The following is a 26,969-nucleotide window of genomic DNA, read 5'->3' as shown; positions in this document are numbered from 1 at the left end:
TGCGAAAAGTATCGAATGCTCTGTAGTTTCCTCAAAAATTTTAGCTGAACACGCCTCATCTACAACAGTGTGTAATGTTTCACAAGCATCTAATGATGATTGTGTTGTTAATACTATTTCTAACCGCAATACAAGCAAAAGAGTTTATGATCAAAAATCTAATATATTTTGTTACAGATGCGGTTCAAAGTTTCACGTGGGGAACAACCCTAAATGTCCTGCACAAGGTAAAAGGTGTTCAAACTGTAAACGTATAGGTCATTTTGCGGCATCATGTCGTTTATCTAAAGATAAGACTAAGGTTAACATGGTTTATTCTGAGGAAGAAATCTGTGATGCACTAAATGTTGCTTCTATTTCTTTTGTTCAAATTAATGCTCTATGTGATTTCAGTATCCAAGGTCCTATTTGTGAGATATCTATTGGTATACAATCTTTACAAGTTATGGCGGATTCTGGGTCCCCCATTACCATTTTGGATGAAAATACTTTTCAGTGTACTTGGAATGACAAAAAGTTACTCTCCACAGATGTAAATCCCAAAGCATTTGGGGGTTTCGATATTACAATGCATGGTTATTTCCCGGATAACATAAATTTTAAAGGGAGAGTAATTTACACCAAAATTTATGTGGCATTGAATGGCAGAAATATTCTAGGTTGGCAAGATCAAGCCAAACTAGGTATTATTTTAAAACCTGGTCATCCCGAACCTGTTACCCTGGGTGATTTACCTATTCTAGCTGTTTTTGATAATTGTAATGACCCCATTCTGTGCAATGTTTTACAAAAATACAAAGTAGTATTTGAGGACAGAATCGGTATGGTAAAAAATTTTGAACACGATATTAAATTAAAAGACAAGGCTTGTCCTGTTGTTCAAAAGGTGCGTCCGGTACCTCTATCTGTAAGACAAGATTTAAGGAAACACATAGAATCTCTTATAACTCAAGACATTATATGTCCTATTGATTCTTCAGAATGGGTTTCGGCCGCTGTCATAGCGCGAAAATCTTCTGGAGAAATTCGTTTATGTGCAGACCTTAGGGTACTTAATCGCAACATTGTTATTGATGTGCATCCTTTGCCAAAAATACATGATATGCTGGCCAACATTGGTAGTAGCAGATATTTTTCTACTATTGATTTACGCTCAGCGTATCATCAAATTCCATTATCTAAAAAATCTCAGCCTCTAACGACTTTTGTAACACCTTTTGGAGTATTTATGTATAAAAGATTACCATTCGGGCTAGCTTCAGCAGCCAGTATATTCCAAAGGTTAATGGATTCCATTTTTAATAATTGTCCGGGAATTCAAGCATTCCAGGATGATATTTTGGTACATTCTGAATCTTTGGATCAACACTATATATTAATGGAATATGTTTTAAAATCGTTGCAAAATCATGGTCTTACTATCAACAAAAAAAAATGTAAATTTTTAACAAAAGAAGTTGATTATTTAGGCCACAATCTGTCAAAGGAAGGAATTAAACCTAAAGCTTCTTTGTTAGAAGCTATAAAAAATGCTCCTAGTCCTTTAGACAAAGACTCCTTAAGAGCATTCTTAGGTTTGAGTGAATATTACGCTCGTTTTGTCAAGGGCTATGCTCTGATTGTCCAACCACTAAGGGACCTTTTAAAAAAACATGCCAAATATATTTGGTCCCTTGAGTCACAAAATACTTTTGATTCCATAAAAAATATGATTTTGTCTGCTCCCGCAATCAAACCTTTTTCCCATGGTATTCAGAGTATTATTACAGTGGATGCCAGTTCTCGAGGTTTGGGTGCTGTTTTAAGTCAAATGGTTAAAGGTGTAGAATGCACTATTGCATTCGCTTCACGATCTTTGACTTCAGCTGAACTAAATTATAGCACTATCGAACGGGAAGCTTTAGCTTGTTCATGGTCTGTGGAAAAGTTTAGAATGTACATTTGGGGAACTAGATTTCTTTTATACACAGATCACAAACCGTTAATTTATATGCTAGGGGAGAGCTCCTCTAATAGAGCCTCTTCTAGGTTGGTTAGATTGTTAGCACGTCTCCAAGAATTCAATTTTGAAATTAAATACGTACCAGGTGGTAAAAACATCCGTGCGGATTGTTTATCACGTTTACCATTACCCACACAAGAGTCAGTAAATTATGATTCGGATTGTGTGTTTACTATAGAAGATGCTCTTCAAGGAGAAAAGATAACTAAACAAGATTGGTTACATAATATGGAAAATGATTCTTGCCTATTAAATGTGAAAAAGTTTTTAATTAAAGGTTGGCCTATGGATAGAAGCATGTCCATTGAAGAGAGACATTTCGCACAAGTTGCACCCGAATTGTCAGTTTCAGGTGATATTTTATTCAGACAAGACAAAGTAGTCCCACCTGTTGGTATTAGACAATTTATTATTTCACTTGCACATGAAAGTCATCCAGGTATTACTGGCACTACCAATAAAATTAAAGCCACTTACTGGTGGCCTGGAATAGACAGTCAAGTAAAGTTGTTCATTAACCAGTGTCCCCAATGTTTATGCTCAGATAAACACTGGAAGTTATCCAATTCACCACTTATACCAGTAGAATGGCCTGAAGCTCCCTGGCAAAAAATTGCAATAGATTTCTCAGGTCCATTTTCTGTTTTTAATTCTGAATATAAATTTTTACTAGTGGCTATCGATTATTTTTCTAAATGGATTTATTATTCTTGTGTTAAGAGTCCAAATTCAGATTCTGTTATATCATTTTTAAAGCGTTTATTTGTCATTGAAAGTGCTCCACATGAATTGGTGTCCGACAACGGTTCACATTTTGTTTCACAGGAAGTAAATACATTTTTAAACAGAGCAGATGTTAAACATACGTTTGTTCCTCTTTACAGTCCTTCATCAAATGGTTTGGTCGAGAGAGCAAACCGTTTGTTGAAAGAAGCAGTTCAAACTGCTTGTGCTAACAAACTTGATATTGCAGAATTTCTTTGCGAGAAAATCTGGAATTATAATTGTACTCCACACACTACCACTGGAGTTTCTCCTTTTGTTTTACTTCGTGGTAGGATTCCAACTTCTAAATTAAATCCATCTTGGTTAACTAAAAATGTTGACGTCAAGGTTGATTTAACAAAAATTCGTGAACATGTAAAAATGAAACAAGAAAGTTACAAGAATCATTACGACAATCGTATGCATGTTACAGAAAAGCCACTAGCTGTCGGTGATTGGGTCATCATAAAAAAACCAGTTAAAATCACTAAGGGTCAATCTAAATTTTCTGCTCCTGTAAAAGTGGTAAAAGTTTCTCGAACCGCAGCTCTTTTGTTTGATAGGGGTTGGTGGAATAAAAACGTTCTCATCAAGATTACTGACCAACAAGCAAAGATTATATCTTCTAACAAGCAGGATGCAGATTTAATTGAAGGTTCAAGTTCTGATTGGTTTGGAGTTGCTGAACCTTCAACTATACCACATGTTCCAATTGATTCTACTTCAAATCTTAATTTTGATTCTCCATTGTTGGCTCAAGGAGATTCCAATTGTGTTCCTAATCTTCCTACTTTACAACCTATTGCAAATAACATTGGTGCGGGGGATGATAGGGGAGTTGGTCGTAGAATCAGATCAATTCCATTGAGACTGCACGATTATGTTTTGAATTAATTTATCTTAGGAAGTAATTGTATTCACACTTATTATTACAATGCTAATTTTTATACATTTATTTCTATTCTTATAACTGAATGTATTTCACTTTAATTTAAATTTATTTATTAGGGGAAGGATGTGTAGTATGTGTATTTATTAAGTTATACTGTTACTTTAAGGAATCTCATAAGGAATCTTTTATGTACATTCTAATATATGTCATAGTTATTCTTAGAATGTAATGATTCCAATATCACAGTTAATGTAATCCTGTTGGTCTTCTATGCTGGTCGTGGGTTACTTACTCTGAGAATAAAGCCTATACTAAAACATCAACTGAACCAGGATTTCATCATTATTTCGTATGCGAGAGCATACTACAGTTAGAAAAGTTAGATAGGGGTATATTTCAAAGAAATATTACAGAGAAAGACTGTATGTGAGTTCATACGTGTACCCTTGGGAACAGTACAGAAAAGGTAAAGGTGAGTGCACGGATATATATATTTTTTTTAAAGGAAGACGTCCGAGGGTCCTTCAGCATCGTGAAAAGGGGGATACGCCCCACTCAAAAATTATGGTGCGGGTGTCTGACCACCCTCAACTTGTGCCCTGAGCCTCCGTCACTTCAGTTGAATTGACATCACTGAAAACAGTGGGTTGTAAAAGAAAAGAATGACCTGACCTGTGGTTACATGACCAATATGGTTACCGTACAATGAGAGAAACGTACAACAAAATACTCTTTAAGACAGATAACAATATTATGCGTGAGAAAACAAACATATAATGGTTTGAGCATTATGTTGTCATTTAAGTTTTCTGCATGGCATTAGTACACACCCTGGAGGTATCTAAACTCCATCGCTTAAGATTACACCAACCTATGATATGATCGAGCGAAGGCACTCCAGTAGACACCAACAGTTGCCCATTACGGACCGAGGGTCTGGTCCCAGAGATAGACACCAGTTTGCCACCGCCACTCCGGGGTGTCCTTTTAAAGCTAGTAACGCTCACGCCGCCAGCAACACTGCCCATGGAGGCCGCCATATTTTTTGTATGATGTTGACAGCGATGAATGCTTGGGACTAGAGCACAGCGACCAATCAGAGAACAGATTCCAATAGTGTGCAGCCAATGCGATAACGTGTATTTTCAAATGCGGAAGAAACGCTCGGCAAAAGCAACATTGGATGGTTGTTGAAACGTGTTTGGGTACGTAATGTTTCTTTATTTTCCTGTGCAACGTAATTTTAATTCCAAGAGGGGTTTTTCACTACCCGTCACCTTGACACATGCCCTCTCCCAAGGAGGGTTCCCCCGTCGACAGCCTTGCTCTCTCGGTAGGTAGCTGTCCCATTTGCATGTCGACCTTTTGCAATGTTTACCAAAATTATTCGCCCACCTGATTTATCCTTCGCCATAAATTGCGAATACCCGTTACCGTTGTCTGACACCTCCACGAAGTCTGGCAATTTAGCAAACAACAGATTGGTTGTTATTCAGAATTGGTGCTTAAAAGCTTGAATAGTCTGAAGATGATACTTATGATGTGTGGGTAAGTGACAGTGCTCTCAGAATTATTTCTGTCATTCACCCACACTTTCATCACTGCTCGCTCAGTTGGAAGTTGCCAAAACCCATTTTTTAACTTCAGACTCGCAGATATCCGGTCGTACATTATTAGATATGTTGAGTAGCCCATCGAGTCTGTTTGTGTTTTTCTTTTTGCTTTTCATGTTAAAAATGGGAACTCGAGCAGCGGAAAACCCAGAAAAAACGTGACCAGGTGAACTAGCTTTCTGAACTTCCTAGCCAACTGCTATTAAACGCGTAGAGTGTATTAATGTTTTATGTGGTCGTCTTTAGGGTGTGCATGCAAAAATGAGTATTGGAATCTGCAGTGCTACACGGTGAGTTCTCCTAAATATCAAGGGGCAGATTTACTACTTCTGGCGCATCTCTGCTAATCAGCAGGGATGCGCCAGAAGAGTTGCGATGCATCTGCCCACCCGTGCGCCACCACTGATGCGCCGCATTTACAATGCGGCTCAGCAGGGCGCACAGACGGGAAGATGCGTGTCGCATCCCCCGTCGGAAAGGCGGCGCATTGCTGAAGTTGCGTCGCAAGCGCAACACAGCTCCATCAAGTTTCGGGGGTGCCCTATCCCTAACATGCTGCGTCAATCCTTACGCCCGCTTCAAGCAGGCGCATAGTTTTGACGCAGCATGGCCTTAAAAGTGACTGAGTGAAATCTTGTAGATTTCACTCAGCCACTTTTAGGCGGCGTTCCTGCACCAGAACGCCCCCGCCTGCGCCGGAATGCCTATATGTAGCGCAGGGCTTTACAACTTGACGCATCTCCCAGATGCGTCACTTTGTAAATACCCCACAGCATGGCACAGGCTTTGTGCCGCCGCTGCGTCACAAAAGTGATGCAATGGCGGTGTAAAACTGGTGCAAGGGGCTTGTAAATCTGCCCCTAGTGTGTATGTTACTGTTTTAAACATATTTTTAGGTCTGGCAATAATTGTCAGTATGGAACTAATTAAGTTCTATCAAGCCCTGTGTGTAGTGAGGAGGGCCCCCCAGTGTTACACATGCTTTTAAGGAGGTTTAGGGAACTTATTGCTTCACTGCTGATTGGGCTCTGAGACGAGCATCCTACCTAGTTGCCTGTTGTGAATGGTGTAACGTTCTAGTTTATCGCCCGAGGGGAGACCATCCCCAGAAGCACCTCCACACAGTGTATCACTTTCTGTCCAGGCGTGGCCAGAGAGCATAAATAAAGGGGCCGAAGTCGCTCGAGACTTCCGGCCCAGACGACCACCACACTGCGTCTGCGTCCTTTGTTTGCGCCGCCGTGCGTGTGGGTCCACGAGGTTTCACCCTTCCACCTCCATTACTGTATGCGTGTGTGAGATCCTTCTGCAACGCCACACTGGCGACGAGGGTGGGATGTAGCCAAGCCCTGCTCTAGACGATCGCTTCATACCTGAACACTGAAGCAGCACCGGCAAGCGCGACCGCAACAGTGCGAAGATTGCTGGAAGAGAGAAGAGTTATCAGCAGCATCAGGGGTGAGCAGCGCGCTGCCCGACCGATGCATGCGAGTGCCTCCGATCCAAAGGAGCACTGCGCGATACGCCTGACGACGTTTACAAGCTGCCGGTAGGTCCCGTAATCCAGATAGTCAGCGCGCGCATGCGCAGAAGCCTGGATCACCGCCGCAAAAAAGGCCGCGAATGAGGAAAACAGAGCGCGCCTGAGACAGAAGTGCCCGGCAGGAGCCCTAAAGGTCACTCAACAGCGTGTAAGCGCCACGCAGGCAGCAAAGTGCACCGCAACACGGCCAGCACCCCCAGGCAAGCAAACAAACATTGGCAAAGGCAAGCCAAAGGGTAAAACAAAAACACCCTCAACAGAAATTGGAGCAATTTGCCTGGGGCACAAAAGTACACAACCGGAAAACACCATTCCCAAAACCTAGACAAAGCAACAAGCAGTGGCAAGAACAACCTCACCTGGCACGTAGATCCATAAAGTCGTGAACACGTAGGCCAGCACTGGCGCTGTAATACAGAGCAGACACACCATGTCAAATCCAGTGGCACCAGCAAGTCAACAGCAAGCAGCCCCTCCGGTATTGCCACCACCGCATCCGGTGCACACCCAGATTACGGCACTGCTGCCATTCAGTGAACTGATCGACCCTGCAACAGCGTCACCCAGGTGGAAGGTGTGGGTTGGCCGCCTCGATAACTACTTTGTGGCAACACGAGAAACCGACGGAGCCGTCAAAAGATCACTACTTCTTCACTTCGCGGGAGACAAAATATATGTTATTTGATCACCTCCCAATTACTGGTGTGCCCACTGACTATGTTGCTGCAGTTAGAGCTTTAAATGCCCACTTCGACCCACAGCGCAATCCTCACTATGAATGGTTAAAGCTCCGACAAGCCCGACAAAGAGACGGAGAGTCAATGGATGCTTTCCACGCACGTCTCAGAGAGTTAGCCAGCACCTGCACGGAGGATGATCAGACCAAGGAAGTGACGGCACAACTCATCCAAGGATGCCGCAACAAGACACTGCGGACGCTCATACTTCGACAACCCCGCATCTCTTTAGAAGAGATGTTGATCCTCGCTCGCTCACACGAATTATCAGATGCCCGAGTAACTGCAATGGAGACTGCACTCCACCACTAGGCTGAACAACCCAGTACCATCAAGACTGAGTGAGCAGACGCCATCCGCACATCGTCTCGAGGGGGGCGAGGAAGATGGCCCACCAGGACGCCACGACGGACGCAGTGTGGTTACTGCGGGAGAGAAGAACATCCCCCCGACAGCTGCCCGGCGAGGGGGAAAACATGCTCCAAATGCGGCATCCCGAACCATTTTGCGAGCGAGGCAGAGGAAACCCGGGAAGGAGGATTCCAACAGGAGCCGTTTGGCACCTATCACTAGTTGAGCAGGAACCCACAACGTTGCACCTGACGAAAACTTCCACACACCACAATTGACGCCTGGAGGACTCATCCACAGAAGATGATGAAGAGTGCTATTTCGTGTCATTCGCAAGTGACCTCAAAAAGAGACAACGACCACAACCCAAGTGCAACGTGGAGATAGATGGGTCACTGGTGACCGGCCTGATCGACACCGGAACAACAATCAATGTAATGGGGTCACAACATTATAAACGACTGAACCCGAGACCATCCCTCACTCCATCCAAAATCAGGATTCTGACATATGGGAGCCAAAAACCCCTTCCCCTGAAAGGGAAAATGACAGTCCAAGTCAAGTCAGAGACTCAAGAAGTAATGACGACGTTCCATGTTGTCAATAGGGAAGCAGACATACTCATCGGAAGTCACACCGCCGAAGATCTCAATTTGATTGCATTTGCGAATGCGGTGAAGCTCCTACAGACCGAGGACATTTTGGACCTGTTCCCACAACTGTTCGAAGGATTAGGGAACATCAAAAGACCACCAGTGAAGTTGCATATTGACAAAGCAGTACAACCCGTGGCCCTGAGACACCAACGGATTCAGTTTCATCTCCGCCCCCTGGTGGAACAGGAACTCTTGAAGTTAGAACAACAAGGGGTAATTGAGAAGGTGACAGTACCGACCCCACGGTCTCACCCATGGTAATCGCCGAGAAGCCAAAGCAGCCAGGCAAGATAAGAATCTGCATCGATATGAGGATGCCCAATCAAGCCAACAAACGGGAGAGACACATAACTCCAACGGTGGATGACATCCTTGCCGATCTAAATGGCTCACAATGGTTTTCCAAACTAGACCTAAATTCTGGTTATCACCAGCTCAAACTAGCTGAAGAGAGCAGGTACATTACCACGTTCTCGACCCACCTTGGGCTTCGCAGATACAAGAGATTGAACTTTGGCATATCTTCTTCCTCAGAAATATTCCAAAGCACAGTGAGAAATTTTGTCGAGCCTCCAAGGGGTCCTCAACGTAAGCGACGATATCCTTATTCACTCCAAAACACTGGAAGATCACCACCGACGACTTCAAGCCACGTTCCAGCGACTAGCCGAATACGCCGTGACTCTGCACAAGGAAAAATGCCAATTTTTCTGCAAAACGATCGACTTCTTTGGCTACGTATTCAGTGCAGAAGGGGTCAAAGTGGATCCCAGAAAATCCAAGGCAATTCACCTCACTCCGGCTCCAACCAGCGCCTCTGAAGTTCGAAGCTTTTTAGGGATGGCAACATACTGCGGGCGATTCACCCCAAATCTGGCTACCATAGCGGAACCACTGCGAAACCTCACAAAGAAAGAAACTCCCTGGTAGTAGAGCCCCGAGGAGGACAATGCTTTCAAACAAATAAAATCGGCTCTGCTAGACAGCACAACTATGGCATATTTCGACACCACTCGCCCCACAGAACTTCTAGTAGACGCCAGCCCGATAGGCCTAGGGGACCGGGGATGTGGGTCCCGTTAGCTTTCGCGAGCAAGGCGCTCACAGCAACAGAATCCCGGTACTCCCAAATAGAGCGTGAGGCATTGGCGATCAAATGTGCCTGCAATCACTTTCTCTTATATGTGAGTGGACACCCTTTTCGAGTAGTGACGGACCATCAACCTCTGATCCCTTTGTTCAAGGTATCAGCGCCTCATCCACCCCCCAGAATTGAAAAGTGGGCCATTCAATTGCAACATTACCAGATGGAACTGGTATATAGACAAGGCGCAAAGAACCCTGCTGACTTTTTGTCACGACACCCAGCACTAGTGACTGAACCGGACAGTGATCAAGAGATGGGGACAGAGGAATTCGTCAACATGGTTGTTCAGTGGTCGTACCCACGAGCTCTCTCAATAGAAGAAGTCAAGTTGCACATGGACAAGGACACCATCCTCCAGCGAGTAGCAGCCGCCCTGAAGGACGGGTCGTGGGAAGGATTTCTCAAGAACATCCAAGGGTGGAGTGAGCCTGACCGAGCTCGCCTAGGAACATTCTGGAAAGTTCGAAACAAACACAGTGCCACAGGAAATGGGATCACACTAAGAGTCTGGAGGAATGAGCGACAATACTCGCCCATGAAGGTCATCAAGGCATCGGGCAAATGAAGTCGAGGATGAGGGAAAAAGTGTGGTTCCGTGATCTAGAGAACAGCGTAGATACCGTTGTTCGGAACTGCAGAGCATGTCAGCTCACCAGCAACGCCGAAGCCCCAGCACCCCCTAAATAACCATGGATCCGGCCCCATTGCCATGGTCATGGGTGAGCCTCGACTTCGGCAGCTTCCCAGATGGGAGAGTCACAGCTGTTCTCATTGACAGTTATACCAAATATCTGATCGTCGAAGTTCTGCCATCTATCGCGTTTGTCAATCTGCAAACCGTTTTGGAAAGATCATTTGCCCTCTTTGGCCTGCCACACGTCATCAAGACCGACAACGGCCCCCATTTCAAGGCAGTGAGTTCAAAGAATTCCTAGCATGATTGGGGATAGAGCATCACCAAATCACCCCCCAGTGGCCACACGCCAATGGTGAGATCGAGCGTTTCATGCGCACCACCAACAAGATACTGCGCATAGCGGTGGCTGAAGACACAGCTTCAGAGACTGCGCTACAGCAGTTCCTAAGAGAAAACAGCAGCACGCCTCACTGTACCACCGCTGACTGGGTGTGAGTGTTTGATTGGTTCAGATGCTCCGTCCATCACCACCCCCTTTTGTACCACTTTGTTCGCCATAAGTTGGCAGGGTATGCTCAGACGTGAGTCCCTTGCTCACTTTGCCACTGGATTCAAGCAAGCCGGGCTGAAGACGGCTGAAATGCCAGAAACCGGTCCTCGGAAGCTTGTTTCCGGTCCAGGGAAGGCATGGCTTGGCAGTTCGGGCTGGACTGTTCCCATGAGGCACAGGGTCAGACTGATTTGCATATGGCCATGTCTGATACTGGGGTGGCAGAGTGGGCTAAAGAACGGTGATGGATTAAACCCAGATCTGTTGACTGGGTGTGAGTGTTTGATTGGTTCAGATGCTCAGTCCATCACCACCCCCTTTTGAACCACTTTGTTCGCCATAAGTTGACAGGGTATGCTCAGACGTGAGTCCCTTGCTCACTTTGCCACTGGATTCAAGCAAGCCGGGCTGAAGACGGCTGAAATGCCAGAAACCGGTCCTCGGAAGCTTGTTTCCGGTCCAGGGAAGGCATGGCTTGGCAGTTCGGGCTGGACTGTTCCCATGAGGCACAGGGTCAGACTGATTTGCATATGGCCATGTCTGAACTGGGGTGGCAGAGTGGGCAAAAGAACGGTGATGGATTAAACCCAGATCTGTTGACTAGGTGTGAGTGTTTGATTGGTTCAGATGCTCCGTCCATCACCACTCCCTTTTGTATCACTGTACCACACAACGGTCTCCGTGGTCCCTCATGTTAACGGGGCTTCGACTGGACACACTACAAACGGCCGACAACTGGAGACACAAGCCCTACGACCCGGCGGAGGCACAGGCGAAGAGACAGAGGACCAACGACACGGCAAGTCGTCGGCGAAGAGCGAAGAGTCGCATGGTGGAGCCTGGGTGTTCCGTGCTACTATGATATCGGCGGAGCGGAGGAAAGTTCTGCACTTCATATGAACCAGGTTTGTGGACCGTAATGTCGATCAAAGGAACGGCAGTCGCTGAAGAGCGAGGAGATGAAACAGTCACAAGAAACATCTCATGGTTCAAGAAGGTTCCACCCCCAGTCAGAACACCACGGGGCGCGGATCAGGCGATAACCGCGGAGCTGCAACCTGATGAGACAGAATGTATCGCTACCGATGTATCCCCTCAAACTCCAACGAGGCACGACATTCAGAAAGCCTCGGGCCCGAGGACATTGCTATCGAACAACGACCTGTCAGTCCCCAAAAAGAACTGGGGAACCGCCGGCACCCGTACAACCTGAGGCAGAACCCCCAGCCTAACTAGAGACTGGCTGACTTTGTTCGCTGAAGCCTGGTGGTCATCTTTCTGGTTGATGAAAAAGAAAAACCAAGTTGGGATGGGATATAACGTTCTAGTTTATCGCCCGAGGGGAGACCATCCCCGGAAGCACCTCCACACAGTGTATCACTCTCTGGCTAGGCGTGGCCAGAGAGCATAAATAAAGGGGCCAAAGTCGCTTGAGACTTCCGGCCTAGACAACCACCACACTGCGTCAGTGTCCTTTGTTTGCGCCGCTGTGTGTGTGGGCCCACGAGGTTTTACCCTTCCACCTCCATTACTGTATGCGTGTGTGAGATCCTTCTACAACGCCACAAATGGGTATAAACACTAAATGGCCGATAACGGTGCCGGTGGGACCTCCTGACAAGGAGTCGGGGTCCCGCTACCCAGATTACGATGTTGGCTATTGAATCCTGTATTTTCTCCATTGTGGCACAAGCCGAAATGGAAAAAAGACAGAGTTTAAGATCCTTGCACCGTGTGACAGACACCATGCGGTGCCTGTCTCACGGTGCAGGGATGTTTTGCCCCCAGGCTCCATAGCAGAGGGCCAGTGAGACATATGGGGGCCCTGCTAGGGGCCCCCAAAGTCACTTTCCACCTGGCTTTTCATGGCGAACGGACTGCCATGGAAGGGCAGGTTGAAAGCAAAATCGTAATCCCAACGGCAGAGCCGATGCTTGCTCTGCTGCCATTTTTGATTACATTTCCAACCGCCTTCCGACAACCTTGGAAGCGGAGTGGTATTCCCCCACGGGTTTCCTTCCGACTGTCCGTATCATAATACGACGGTTGGACTGAAACCTCTGATGTTGGGCAGAAAGCCTCCAACAAGCTGTCGGATGGCTTTCCGCCTGACATCATAATGCGGCCCTAAAGGGCAAGTATGGTATTTTGATGTAGTTTAAAGGACCACACAACCAAGCATGAACCTTCCTAGGCTGTCGGGATTTAAATCCTGGAATTCTCATCACCCACTATTCTTTAATAGAACTAATATGACATCTTGCATCATAACACCTTCCCTTCCCTTCACCCAATTTAAACATTGCAAAGATAATTAAAAAGCTGTTTCAAATAAAAACTAAACAGAATACATTTACAGTAAGTTGATCTCACCCAAAAATTGAAATAAAATCTAAGCTTATGTTGTCACATAATCACTGAGATAAGATAGTCTGTGATCTCTACTCTCTCTTATGCCACTAAATCCTTCTTCATCACCTTTTGCATTCGCATCTGTAGACCATGAACTACCTATGCCACGTAATTCATCATCCCCCATTAACATCACCCATGAACATCCTTCATCCTTTCTCATTCACATTCCACCCTTTTGATATAATGCTACGTTTTTCAAATTTCACCTTTCTCCCCCCTCAAGAACACAAAGAGCCTACTGACGTTTTCCACCTGAAATAGACCATCTAATTTGGAAAGACCACCCTGTGTCCTTCCTGATTTTCTTTTCACCCAGTCACTAATCTCCAACTTATACTCCTTTCTCTCCATGCTCACATTTGTCCCCTTGCCTCCTACACCTTTTCAACCTTTCAGCCTGACCAATTTAGTTCTAGGTAAGCTTCACGCATCTATTGAAATGGGCATTTCAGCATTTCACTATAAACAGTAGTACGGTACGCCAATACCATGTCACTCACCATCCTCGTAACATCACAATGATTTGCCAGTGCCATTTGGATTAACCACTTAACCAATCTGTTGTCATTCTCTGTCAGGGGAGTAATTCAGAAGTGGAATTGTTCATTTTTATTTGTTGAGAGCGGTTTTGTAGAAAGGAGGTGAACCATTGTAGGACCACCTTGTCCGCTCCGATCTTTTCTCGGAGTGCATTTATGAGAAGTTCGTGGTCAACCGTGTCAAAGGCTGCCGATAGGTCAAGGAGTAAGAGTAGGCAGCATCAGTCTACATCGAGTGATTTGTGTACATCATCTATAACATTCAGGATCGCTGTCTCAGTGCTGCACTCTTTTCTGAAACCCAATTTGTAAGTGTCCAGAAGGTTGTTGCTGTCAATGTGTTGGTTGAGTTGGAGGAGACCACATCTTTCAAGTATTTTGGCTCAGAAGGGGAGGTTGGAGACAGGCCTGAAGTTGTTGGGGTTGTTTGGGTCTGTGCCTGTTTTTTTTTTTTTTTTTTTTTTTTTTTAGTAGGGGGCGTGACCTGGCTGATTTGAAGACAGTCTGGCATGACTCCGGTTCTCAGGGAGCTATTTATAATCTTGTCCCAGAGAGGGGCTAGGACGTGGTTCATCCTTTTTTGCCAAGTGAGCAGGAATAGGGTCAGCTATGTGGGAAGAGGGTTTGAACCTGTTAATCATTTCAGTGATGTCTGCTGTTGAGATGGGGTTGAATGTCTTTTAGCACCTGGGGGAGGAAGTTGCGGGGGGGGGAGGGGGTTGTTTCCTTCCTTCCTTACTGGAGGGCAGGCTTTCGTTGGGTGACAGGATGTGGTCGTCAAGGGAGCGCTCAGTCTTGGTGATTTCTCATTAAAGAAATTGACAAAGTTGTCGCATGGTTCTTTGGAGGCCTGCACGGTTATTGTGGGTGACTTGGATGTTTGTTGTTTAATGATATTGAAGAGTTCTTTGGGACGGTTTTAGCATTGCCTAATGCGCTGTGGAAGAAGGTAGCTTTTTCATTCCTGATGTGTTTTTTATATATCCTGCATTGTGTTTTGAACTGGTCAAGGTGGGTTACAGAAGGGTTATTCCACCAAAGTCTTTCGCCAGCTCTGAGTTGTCTTCTTTCAGGTCTATATTGAACCAGTATCTTGATGGGGTGTTCCTGACTCTTTTTTGTTTCAAAGGGGCTACTTGGTCTAGTATGGTTGTCATTGCATTGTAGTGTGTAGTAAGTTTGGCTGTAGACAGGTCATTCGCAGTGGGGAGGGAAGTGGTGTCCTCACCCTTTCTTCAAGATCGGCAAGGGGAATCTGTCTTAAATTTCTTGCCCAATGAAGGGATTCCTGTGTACGGGGTAGGTTATGAGTCGTTTGGGTAATGTGAAATAGAACGATGTGGTGTTCTGACCAGTTGACAGGAAGGATGTGGTTGTTAGTAACTGTATCTTCATGAGCTATAATGGCGTCAAGGATTGAGCCTCTATTATGAGTTTGCTCTTTGCAGTTCATTTCAGTCACAAATGCGCATTTCTCCTGACTTAAGGTCAAACCTGATTCGCCTAACTTTTGCAACACTCACTTCAAAATGTCATTATGTTGTTTGACAGTCTCCCCGATGACCACTTTGTTAACCTTGAAGAACACAACGTTTCCCACCCATTCAAATATTTGAGCCATTATCCTCTGAAACAGGATTGCGGCTGAAGCCAAGCAAAATGGCATGCGTGTGAAACGAAATGTACCCTCCGATGCTTTAAATGCAGTTAAAGATTTGGATTCACTATGTAATATTATCTGATGGTAAGCACTCCTCAGATCCAGCTGTGAGAAGTTCTTAACAACTTTCAAAGAAGACATCAAGTCATTTATATTGGGAAGTGGGATTGGGAAGTGGGAAAGTCTTAACAACAGTATTGCTGTTTAATGATCTGAGATCAACACAAAATCTCACACGTTCATCAGACTTCTACATGATTACAACAGGTGAGACCCACGGGGAAGCCTCTGTGTTCAATAACCCCATCTTGCATTATCTCATCAATCAATTTATTAACCTCCCTTCTCACTTTCAATATTACCCTTCTGACTTTGTGCTGCACTGGTATTACATTCTTGTACAACACAATTTTATGCACCTAACCTTTAAGACAATCAAGTGTCCCCTCAAACACCTTAAGATGTCTTTTAATCACAATTCAACTACCACCATGACTTGCCTTGATGGTCTTGGATTGATCATGATATTCAGATCAAATTGGGGGAACCACCCCAATATGGGAGGATCATCCACTGACGCAAATACTTTCCGCACAACCTGGCGATTCTCAAATTTTATTGTGCTTCCACATACCCCAACATGTCTATGGTTTCCCCTTGGAATCCACCCGGACATGTATCCTTGGCTAACAGCGTGTCGTTCTGTTAATGTGTTATAAACAATTCTTCAGGTTTAATGGTGTACATAGATCCTGAATGCACCATTACTTTTATTTAACTCCCACATACTCCAAATTCCGCTGTAGGTCTATGCATTCTCCTCTCCCTCTCAATTTTCTTCTCCTGATTAGTCTCATCCACTACAAATATTCTATCACACATATCTAATTCAACACTCTCGGCAATTGTCTACCCTGGATCTGCCGTTTTCTTTGCTAATGAAAACAAAACCACTGGGTATGGGCTCCCACCGGCATAGCTTGCCACAAGCATATAATAAACAAGAAAAAGTGCCAATGCCGCTAATTTGAAAAACAAACTTTTGTTTGGTCCAAACACACGGGAAAGACAATGTGCTTGTTGAATTTAATTCCACTTTTTTATTCTCTTTAAATTTTCAATTGACCACTTCTATTTGAGTGAATAAGTTTGTACATGTGTTATACAAATATTAAAACCTGGTGTACACAACGAATATAATGTACATTTTCTCGCAAAAACCTTACTTATTTACAAAACAGTGCATCCTAATAAACATTCAGTCTTCATTCATACATCAATCAAGCCACTACAAACAACAAAAACAAAGCATAAATGCTAAGCCTGCTGTTCTCTGTGCACATATGTGCAAAGTAGCCTTTGCGACCTCATTTTCTGCAGTCTTTGTTGATTGCAACGTAATGTTTTGAATCTAATGCATGATACAAACTCCAGAATCAAGTACAATCTTTAGTTTTGTGTTTAATAGAACCTGATAAACTCATCTTACTGCCTCTTTTGGTTACTGCATTTACTTCCCTTTCTGGGCTTTCTTTGTTCATATTCACCATTGCTATTCCCCACCAATTTTATTCCTTTTGCTAAACTTCTTCATGCAATATTGTGACTCCTCTATCACCTTTGCTATGTCTACTGCATCTTTAAGAGTAGAGTCTTTGGCTGCCAATAGTCTCTCCTGTATCTTTTTGCTCTTGCACTCAACTATGAGCTGATCTCGGGGGCGCTAGGTGGCGCCAGACCAAGATGGCCGCACTGCTGTGAGGCTCTCGCCCTGCTGAGCCTAATCACCATCCTCCATGCCATCCTGACCAGTCCCTTTGCCTCCTGCATAGCGGTACCTGGACTGCCTTACTGCTGTGACCACTCCGGTATCTTCAGCCGCCGCGTCGCACTGCCAGAACCTGAGAAAATCGGCCCAGATCCCGTGACCGGCGCCTCGCGCTCTGCCGCCGCATCGCCCCCCCTGGGCGCCCCGGCTGGGAAAGCCCGGGGCTTTGAGGCCTGGCGGAGAAGCCCCGCACCTTGCATCGTGAGAGGCCTGACTCGCCACACCGCTAATTGCCGAGGGAGCCCGCCTCACGGACGCCTGCATACCGCACCAGCTCCAGGTACGAGCCCTTCCTCCGCAATACCAGCGCTGCTGGACTCCGCTCTGCCCCCGGACTCCCCTGCACGCCGCGGCCTGCCGTGCGCCTGGACTGACGCGGGCCGAGATACGGACCCTGTCGCACCCGCTCCTCTGTTGGCGCTGCCGGTCACGATTGCCACTGCCCCCAGGCACTTACCTTGAAGCTGCTCTCACGCTGGATGCTCTCTAGCACACCCGGATTGGCGCTGCTATCTCCACGTCGGGGACGGCGTCCTCGCTGGGCTCACCCTCCTCTTCTCTGGCCTGAGAGGATCCTCCCCGCCATTACGCCTGCTGGGGCTGCCGAGTTTGCGGCCATTTTGGGCGAGCCCGCCTTGGCGCTGTGACACAACCCCTGGTGGGATTGCTCACCTTCACCTTCCTGATTCACCTGGGCAACTCTGAGCGCTGCTCCATAACATGCCCCTAAAGAGACTCGCTATCACCACTTGTACTGCTGCTGCCTGACATAGGAACACTGCCTCCCTCGCGATACTGACTCTGGATCCTAGGGAGCACTCCCACCCTCACCATTCATCGCCCGTGCTGTCATCGGCACTCTGCGGGCGCGCACCCACGACTCACGGGCTTCAGCTCCGGGCCTCGTCCTCCTTCCCCGCTTCCCAGCCTGCTCCCTTTCAAGTCCGGGCGACCATATCCTCTGTAGAGACTCAGACGCCGCCACGCAACATGGGACGCACTGATGCAAGACAATCAAAAATCCCATTCGAAACTAAGAGGACCTCCAAGACAACACCGGAGGGTGGTGGGAGCCCCTCGAACTCGCCCCCCCCGGAGGAGGACTGGAAAGCGCTCTTATTAGGCATGAAGCAAAGCCTATCGACGATTGATACTAAAATCGACACTATTAATGCGCGCATGGACAGCGTGGTGGCGAAACTCGAACATCACGACACTCGTCTAAAGGAGGCCGAGGAGAGGATCTCGGGGCTGGAGGATAACGCTACGTCTTCACAACGCCACATCACCCAAATGGATAGGCTGCTCAAAATCATCGCGGACAAGAACGAAGATTTAGAAGCGAGATCGCGACGGAATAATGTTCGCATTTTGGGCCTTGCGGAGACCACCAACACGGGGAAGATGGAAACTTTTGTTGAAAATCTCGTTACGGACCTGTTTGGAAAGGAAGCCTTCTCCCCACTCCTCGTTGTGGAGAGGGCCCATCGCTCCCTGGCTGCTCCCCCTCCCCCCGGTTCCCCGCCTAGGCCTATCATAGCGCCCTTTCTCAACTACAGAGACCGAGATGCAGTGTTGCGCCGGGCGAGGGAACTGAAGACGGTGCGATATGACAACACAACGCTTTCTTTTTTCCCTGACTTCACCCCTGCTGTCCAGGAGGCCAGACGCAAATTCGCAGGGGTAAAAAAGAAATTGCAAAACCTGGAGATCCCCTATGCCATGCTGTACCCGGCCAAGCTAAAACTCTCCCACCAGGGTAAGCACCACTTCTTTCTGAATCCGCAACAGGTGGAGGACTACCTTAAACAGTGCAAGAAGGACCAGCTCAGGGAGGAGTCCACTCGCCGCCGCTCCAGATCGCACTCTCCGCTATCCCAACAAGACTGACACGCGGCACTGCTTGGCGGCCCCTTTGAACTTCTGAATCCCTGTGTAATGGCCCCCGAGCGAATGGACTCCTCTGTTTCCCGGTGAGGTCTTTGGTTTATTACAAATGGACTGGTCTAAATGTATATTGTGTGCTCACTAGACCACCTCCGTCCCGCAGTTTCGACTGGGCCGACCTGGTTGTAAGCGGGTGTGAGTAGGGAGGTGGTTGGCAGGTCTGGTGCCCCTAGTTCCGGACCCCCAATGGGTATTCCCCAGATTCCCTCTCCCCTACTGAGGGCTGAGGCTTTTGCTGCCATTTTTTTGGCTTTTGTTCTAGTTTTGTTTAGGTCAAGGGTGGGTGGGTGGGGAATCATTACACGGCAAGTTGGGGTGGCCGTTGTGGGTGGGTTGTTGCTACAGTTTTACAGAGTCATGGATGTCGGGTTGATGTGGGGTGGGATGTGCTGGACTGTGGGGTGGGCGATGGGGGGGAAATGTTACTTTCATCCACCTGATACTGAAATGAGCCGATTTGGAGCACTAATATGCTGCACATATTTACACTCTACCACATGGATGACGTAGTGCCGCCACACCCGACACAACAGTTCCGCCTCGTGACCTGGAACATTCGTGGGCTGAATGACCCGCGAAAAAAGAGGCAAATATTGGGTTATCTGGATAGACAGGGGGTATCTATCGCTATGCTTCAAGAAACTCACTTGCGACCGGACGGTTCCCCTGTGTTTGCCTCTAGATGGGCCTCTTGTAAGGTTTTCTCCTCTTATTCTAATTACGCCAGGGGGGTTACGATCTTAGTTCGGCGAGGGTTGCGCTTCCTACTTGCTGGCACTGAGGCAGACTCGGGTGGGAGATACTGCATGATGTGGGGGACACTGTACTCACACACGGTCCTTCTAGCTTGTTATTACGGCCCTAACACGGATGACACTTCTACACTCCTTACGATGTGAGGCAAAATTCAAACGCTGGGTATCAGCCACGTCATACTCGGGGGAGACTTCAACACGGCATTGGACCCGAGCCGGGACAGATCCCACCCCCAGACACTCCATTACACGCATACCCAATGTACATTATCTGATCTTGTCAAGGACCACCAATACACTGATGCATGGCGGCACCTACACCCCACTCTTAATCAGGGCACTCATCACTCAGTGGTACACTCTACATGGGCGCGGCTTGATTATATATTCCTCTCGGCTGGCCTCCTCCCTTGGCTGGATGGCGCCCTCCATCTCGCTAGAACTTTCTCCGACCACTCACCGGTCCTCCTTACTATGCGCGCACCCATTGATACCTCCCCGTACTTGAGCTGGCGCCTCAACCCCGCGCACCTTACTGACTCAGCGTTCAGGGGGGAACTTGAACAGGACATTCCGGATTTTTTCGACCGCAATACTGGTTCCGTCACATCTTTCACTACGGTCTGGGAGGCCTTTAAAGTCACTGTCAGGGGCTGGTGTATTGCGAAGGGTGGTGGTGTCCTCAAATCGCTACGTGGGGAACTGCACGAATTAGAAGCTGACCTCAAGTTACTTGAAGGCGACGTGGCCCGTGACCCGCACAGTCCCACGCCTAAGGCCCTCCTCAGGGACAAGCTTAACGAATACGCAGAGGCGGCCGAAAAGGAATGCAAATTCCTTGGGAAGCCATACACGGCCCGTCTATACGGCGAGGGAGACAGGCCCGGCAGGGCACTTGCCTTTGCGGTTAAGCCTGCGAAATATCACAACTATGTTTCGACCCTAATGGATGAACATCAGGCACCACAGAGAGACCTTAAGGAACAAATGAATATCCTAACTCACCATTACTCTACCCTCTACACTTCACACCGTCAGACGTCCGTTGACTTACAGTCCTACCTTGAGGACACTGCGGTAGCGTGGCTCGGTCCCTCCCAACAGAAATTCCTACATCACGAGCTAGAACTTGACGAAATCAAGGACGCCATCATGTCTATGAAATCCGGCAAAGCGCCTGGTTCGGACGGGCTTCCAATAGACTTTTATTTCTTTAAAAAAAATGAAAAAAAAAAAAATAATAAAACTATGAGCTGATCTCGAATCAGTTTGTCAGTCATCACTCTAAAGCGGCACTTAACGGACGACTCCATAAGTCTATATACAAACTCATGTTTGGATTCATATTCATTTTGTGGTTAGTATACGATTTATAACATTCCATAACTAGATTGATTTCCTTAGCAAATCTAACCTCCAGCCTTTTGAATGTCTCTTTGTATTTACTTACCTGTAGCTTTGGGACCTAATGGGCAACCCAAGGATGATTAGTACTAATTTGCTGGCCCTCAACCCTAACGCATTTAACAATAATGCCTTCTTTCTAGCAGGATGAACGTTTTTCCCATCTAATGCTGTGATGTAATTTTCAAATGTCCCTACACGGTTATCCCATATTATAGTTGGTGCACCTGGTAGAGATCAGAAAAGTGGCAGAATAAATATATGACTGTGGGATTCCATACTTATACCAAATCTGTGGTAGAGAGAAATACAGTAAGAACGATAACCCTAAAAAATTACTCAAAATCACTCGTTGATGTAGAGAGGACTTAACAGAACTCTGTAAGTGTGTAACTAACACAAGAGTCATAACAGTTAACAGGTAGCTTCACGAAAATCACATTTTTAACACCCACAGGTGAGTGTGTTACCACCTTTATACTCGTTAAAGTCCACATTGTGTATGCTGTACACAAGGTGGAGAATATCCCGATGTGTGTGTATCACCGCAGAATCTCTTCTTGTTCTGAGTTGCTCAATGCAAAACAACTTCTCTAAGCAACACAGACCAACACGCAGCAGTTAAAGATAGACCTAATGCGCTGACCCACGTTTTGATGCGCCACAACAAACCTCACATTGTATTGAATACAGTTTGACACGGAGTATTAACACAGTCCTTATACACCAATGCACATCCAAATGACGCCCGTGCACCACAACAAATGCTCATGCTGTGCTGAAAGTGGTCGAATTAGGATGGCGCTCCTAAATTCTACACATTGGTTCCAGCATAATCAAATCTACATCAACATATCAAAGTACAAATTATATTGTCCATGTTCCAGTGATGGTGTTAAACCTTGGGCAACGCCACCTTATGGGCTCTTTGTACCCTTCATTGGCAGAGTCACATCTATGCGCTGTACTCTGTTGGCGAGCAAGACACTGACTGTTATAGGAGCATGTTATAACCTTAAAACATAGGGCTTTATTACGACTATCGCGGTTAAAGGATCTCCAGACTCGCGAGGGTGGTCATCCGACTGCCCTGTAGTGTAGTTCCTATTATCCCAATAGGCTCTGCGCATTGGAATAATATCTTCAATAGTATAGACCTAGGGCAGAGGTTAACTAGGTCTTCTACCGACGATATTAGACTTAAAGTTTTGTGTTTGCCAGCTAGCTCAGAGTTCACTAGAAACTTTCTCGAATAGACAAGGAGGAGTTTAACCTCCCTGGATAGACAAGAAGGGATTTAGTTTCTGACAACCATAGAACATGACAACTTTGCTCTCCCCTAATCAAGAGTGTATCTCTAGAGTCGTGTGAAAACAAAAGACAACTTATTTTACTCAGTCAGTTCAGTGCATTCTTAGTTTCACCAGATTGTAGAGAAAAGAAAGAGACGGGCGTGTTCAATAAAAGATGTTATTTATTGATCAGTCTCCTTTCTCATACAAGAGAAATGAATCACTATTATTGTAATACTTATAGTTAAGTAAAGTGCATACAGTAAAGACAGAATTATAAAATAATACTGTCAAAGCATTGATATGGTTTCTAAGCCATATGATACTTTAAAATGGATAAAATAGATACACACATATATACATTTGACTAATCATACTCAACTGGTGCTTCTAACCACACCTACCCCAGTGTACCTGACCTAAGCCTAATACGTGGGCGAGAGTAGATAAGTAGCAGTTTAAGTTAAGTTTGTTTTGCCAAGGGACTGACTCGAGAATTCTCTGCAAGGGGTTATTCAGTTCTGTACCTGAGATCTAGAATGATGGAGGGCTGGTATCTCTTATCCCAGGTCTTGATATTCCAGCTGCCTGCGAGGGCTGCTTGGAAGCGCCGGAGCTGGATTTCTCAGCAGGAGAAAGGCAGCGTCTCGTTCTCAGCGCGTCAGGAAGGCGGGGCAGCGCCTGTGGGCTTCGCTCTCTGCTGGGCTCCTCGGCACGTCTCGCTGCTCCAATCTCGTCACCACCGCATGTGTTTGCTTAAGGCAATGTCGGTAATATTTATACCTGAAAGGTGCCGAGATTGACGTAAGGATGGACATATATACGTCAATAAGGATGTCATATGAACGGGCTCGTTCGCACATTCTTTTGCTGAAGTTCTCGGTGAAATCAAAACAATGGCTATGGGAATTTCCCAGGTCGCTGTAGGTTTGATTTGTTTTGAGAACTCCGTATGCCTTATCAGGGGCTGGAGGAATATCGCTTGTCTAATTAGATGGCATGCGTTATGACCTAATCAGATAACGCGCTTCTGTGCCGTGGTGTGGCTTAATCAGATAACGGTTTTTGCACCGTTGGATGGCTGCTAGTTAATTATTAACCAGACCAGGGTCAGGAATAGGGGAATCGATACAGTACCTATAGGAATACATCACAGCCCCATTACGACCAGGGTAGTCGGTCTGCCTTGGGACCAATGCAAGGGTGGATCGGCGGTATTGAGGCCACAATATGCTTGGTAGGACCTCTGCGGCACCGCTAGCATATCACAAATTTCCTTACCACCAAACCTTTCATGGCTTTACCACTTTCATGGCACGCCATGTGGATGCACACAGGAGGGTACAACATTGCCCCCCTGTGTGCATTCACACCAATACCTGCATGGCATCGACTGCAGCAGTCCTTAACATTTCGGTACTGCCTTTGATGTTCCCATTGCGTGCCTATTTCACAGCACCGCTCTGGGAATGCCAAAGGACCACCCAGCAGAAAAGAGAAAACTCCTGATCTGGCGGGTGGTTCCTACATGGGTTTGGCATGCTTAAGCGGGGTGGTCCCTTCCCGCACTGCCAAACTCTTAATAAGGCCCATAAATTGGAATCTTCTAATTGTTTCGGAATTTTCATGTGGTTCTATGTGGATGCTTGAGCTCCAAGCTCTGTCTGTTATTACCTGGCTGGCTGGGGATAACCCTGGTCAGGTTGTGCAAATTCAGCATGTAGGGAACTCCGAGTGCTAGTTTGCTCAAAGTTATTCCTGCTGCTCTGGTGAAAACATCATATCATTTAGACTGTTGAAAAAACTGTCAACAGCTTCTTGCGTAAGTTCCACTAATTCTGAAAAAGTTGTTACCATGCATTCATGAGCCTGAGCATGATTGCCTCCATTGATGTTTTGATCAGCATAGCTGACTGAAGGTCGTACCTGATCGATGCTGCTTTCATCTTGTACTTCACTACCCCTCAATCGTAGTGGTGAAGTCTCCACGAATGCCGTCATCAGGATTGGTAGCCGCTGGGGACAGCACAATGCATGAGCCGTTACCGGACCCAACAAGGTATCTGCGTCCATTGGCACATCCGATTGTAGTGCCAGACAGGTGTCCAACACGCATTCTTCGCCGCATAGCAAGCACCTTAATACAGGCATAACACAACTTTGCCACATTGGTCTAAATGAAAGAGACCAAGTCATGTTCAGGTCTCTAAGCCGGGATAGTCCAAGGATTTTAGTTACCCGGTCCCGGTAGCCAATGGCTAGGATCATTTCTTCCCTTGTCGCAGGTGTTTTGTCTGTGACATGGTTTGCCATAGCGAAATAACAGGATCAAAAATAGAATACCCGCTACTAGTCCCAAAAGGAGTGGAAGTCCGCCAAAAATGGAATGGACAAAGTCTGGAAAAATACCCAGGATGGCTTTGAATGGAGTTAAAGCACCCGAAAACACTGCTTTAAATACACTGGAGATACCAGTGGTTTCAGAAATATTTAAGATTTCGTTCAGTATTTCTGCGAAGTGTATGGGGGAATTAGTTGATAATAATGAATGAATCTCTTCTGTTGTCCTTGCAACTTGGAGATCATACGTTTCTTTTGATGACGTGAGCCTGGTCGGCGTCTGTAGGAGCACAGTCTTTATTCTGCTTAAAGTATCTATTCGAATAGAAGCAATTTTCAAATCGGGCCATAACCTTGCCTCCCTGTCTGGAGAATCGTTCGGGAACAATACTCGTTCACAGCACATGACCTTCCTAGTCACGGTTATGAGATAAGGTTTTCCGGGCAGCAAACTACAACATCTGCGATCTACTATTAGAATGTAACTCCCGTTCGAGAGTCTCCTAACGAATGGTTCTATTTGTGTTGCAGGTGTGCCTAGCTGGTAACATGAAAGGTTATTTGAAGTCCCTTCACAGGCTCCATGCAAGCTAATACCCTGACACAGAAGTGTACCGCTTAGTGATTTTGCACAATTATTGCCACTGAGAAACACTTTCTGGCCTTTATTACTGACACATTCGTGTGTATAGGGCAAGTTCCATATTGACTTAATGTACCCTTTACCCAACCTTTCATACTGGCCTGCCTGTATATATTTTTGGCAGAATTGAAACTGGAAAGTAGTTATCGGAATATTTATTATTCCATGTATTATCCATTCAATGACAGGTCGTTCTGACATTGTCAATGGTAATCTCTCAAGTCTTTCAATGCTCAGAATTGTATAGTCAGCACCCTTCTGCGCCAAACTGATTTGTTTATCAGTAAGGTTAAAGATATCAAATAATGACGTTGTGTTGATTAAACGCCAAGGCACATAGCCAGAACGCAGATTTTGTAACGTCCAGCCAAGCTGTACAATAGAACGCAATTGGGACTGACCGTGTTGTAACATCAGTAAGTCTTGCGATATTATATCGATTGCTGAAGACACAATGCTGTCCAGAGAATATATTCTGGAGGACAGAGTCATTAACCCATTGTCCACCACAGAAAGTGATTTTTTTCAAATTAATACGGTCAATTTCCCGTATTTTTTCTGCTGTCTCAATTTGAGTTACTTTCCAAACTTCGTTATAAGCTGCATATATAGAGGCCGCTATGAAACGTTTTTGACGCTGTTTGCGTGGTCCCAATATGAAATCACGCAAGTCAGCACCTTCTGTAAGTAAAGTTAGGTGTTGCTTAATTTCAGCCAGTGTGGACGTTTGTAGCCATTGAAGGCAGAGCTTGCCCACGCTGTAGGTGGTTACTATCCCTGGATGTTGTCTTTGGGAATATCTAGGGTCTGGCCTGGTCAATGTGAACCCCTGTTTTTTGTTCAGGAATCTGTCTTGACAGTTATTCGTATCTATGGGCCAGATCAACCATTTTTTCCATTCAGGATGTGTTCTGTTTTGGTTTAATATATGGTTTACGTCTATCTCATCATCTATAGAGCTATTACTGTTCACTGTTGGCTTTGGAATAGACGGTTTGTTCAAATCTTTGATTTTGGCTAAGCCAAGACAGGTAGTTTGTTGAATAGTGTCATTCAAGAATATAATTTGTTCTGGGATCATGCAGGCTCTAAACAATGATTCTATACCTTGTACTTGCCAATCTCTTGTACCCCAAACAGTTTTTGCTTCAATATTATTGTTCCAGAAATCAAACCCAAATGTATTTATTTGTTCAAAGAATGAATCGGAATATATCAATTTTGTGTTTGTAAGCATGGTCTTCATACCTGTC

The 26,969-nt window shown here is 45.9% G+C and overlaps 2 protein-coding genes across 10 annotated transcripts in view; one reads left to right on the top strand and one right to left on the bottom strand.

Annotated features, from left to right (window-relative positions):
• Positions 1-4,794, bottom strand: part of ELP4 (elongator acetyltransferase complex subunit 4) — a 1,619,784-nt gene extending 1,614,990 nt beyond the window's left edge. For 2 of the 7 annotated variants that reach the window (XM_078680837.1, XM_078680832.1), the window contains exon 1: positions 4,531-4,787. In XM_078680837.1, coding sequence (XP_078536963.1) covers positions 4,531-4,699 — 169 coding nt within the window. In that variant the 5' untranslated portion in view covers positions 4,700-4,787. Of the gene's footprint in view, positions 1-4,530 lie in introns of all 7 variants that reach the window. The other 5 variants (XM_078680831.1, XM_078680833.1, XM_078680834.1 and 2 more) reach the window with 5 other exon arrangements.
• IMMP1L (inner mitochondrial membrane peptidase subunit 1) overlaps positions 4,731-26,969 on the top strand; it is a 292,381-nt gene continuing 270,142 nt past the window's right edge. For 2 of the 3 annotated variants that reach the window (XM_078680838.1, XM_078680841.1), the window contains exon 1: positions 4,731-4,864. The gene's annotated coding sequence lies outside the window, so the exon portion shown is untranslated. Of the gene's footprint in view, positions 4,993-26,969 lie in introns of all 3 variants that reach the window. The other variant, XM_078680840.1, reaches the window with a different exon arrangement.

This window comes from Lissotriton helveticus, chromosome 3_1, assembly GCF_964261635.1.
Source record: "Lissotriton helveticus chromosome 3_1, aLisHel1.1, whole genome shotgun sequence".
Lineage (NCBI taxonomy): Eukaryota > Metazoa > Chordata > Amphibia > Caudata > Salamandridae > Lissotriton > Lissotriton helveticus.
This window is presented reverse-complemented; position numbering and strand designations above follow the sequence as displayed.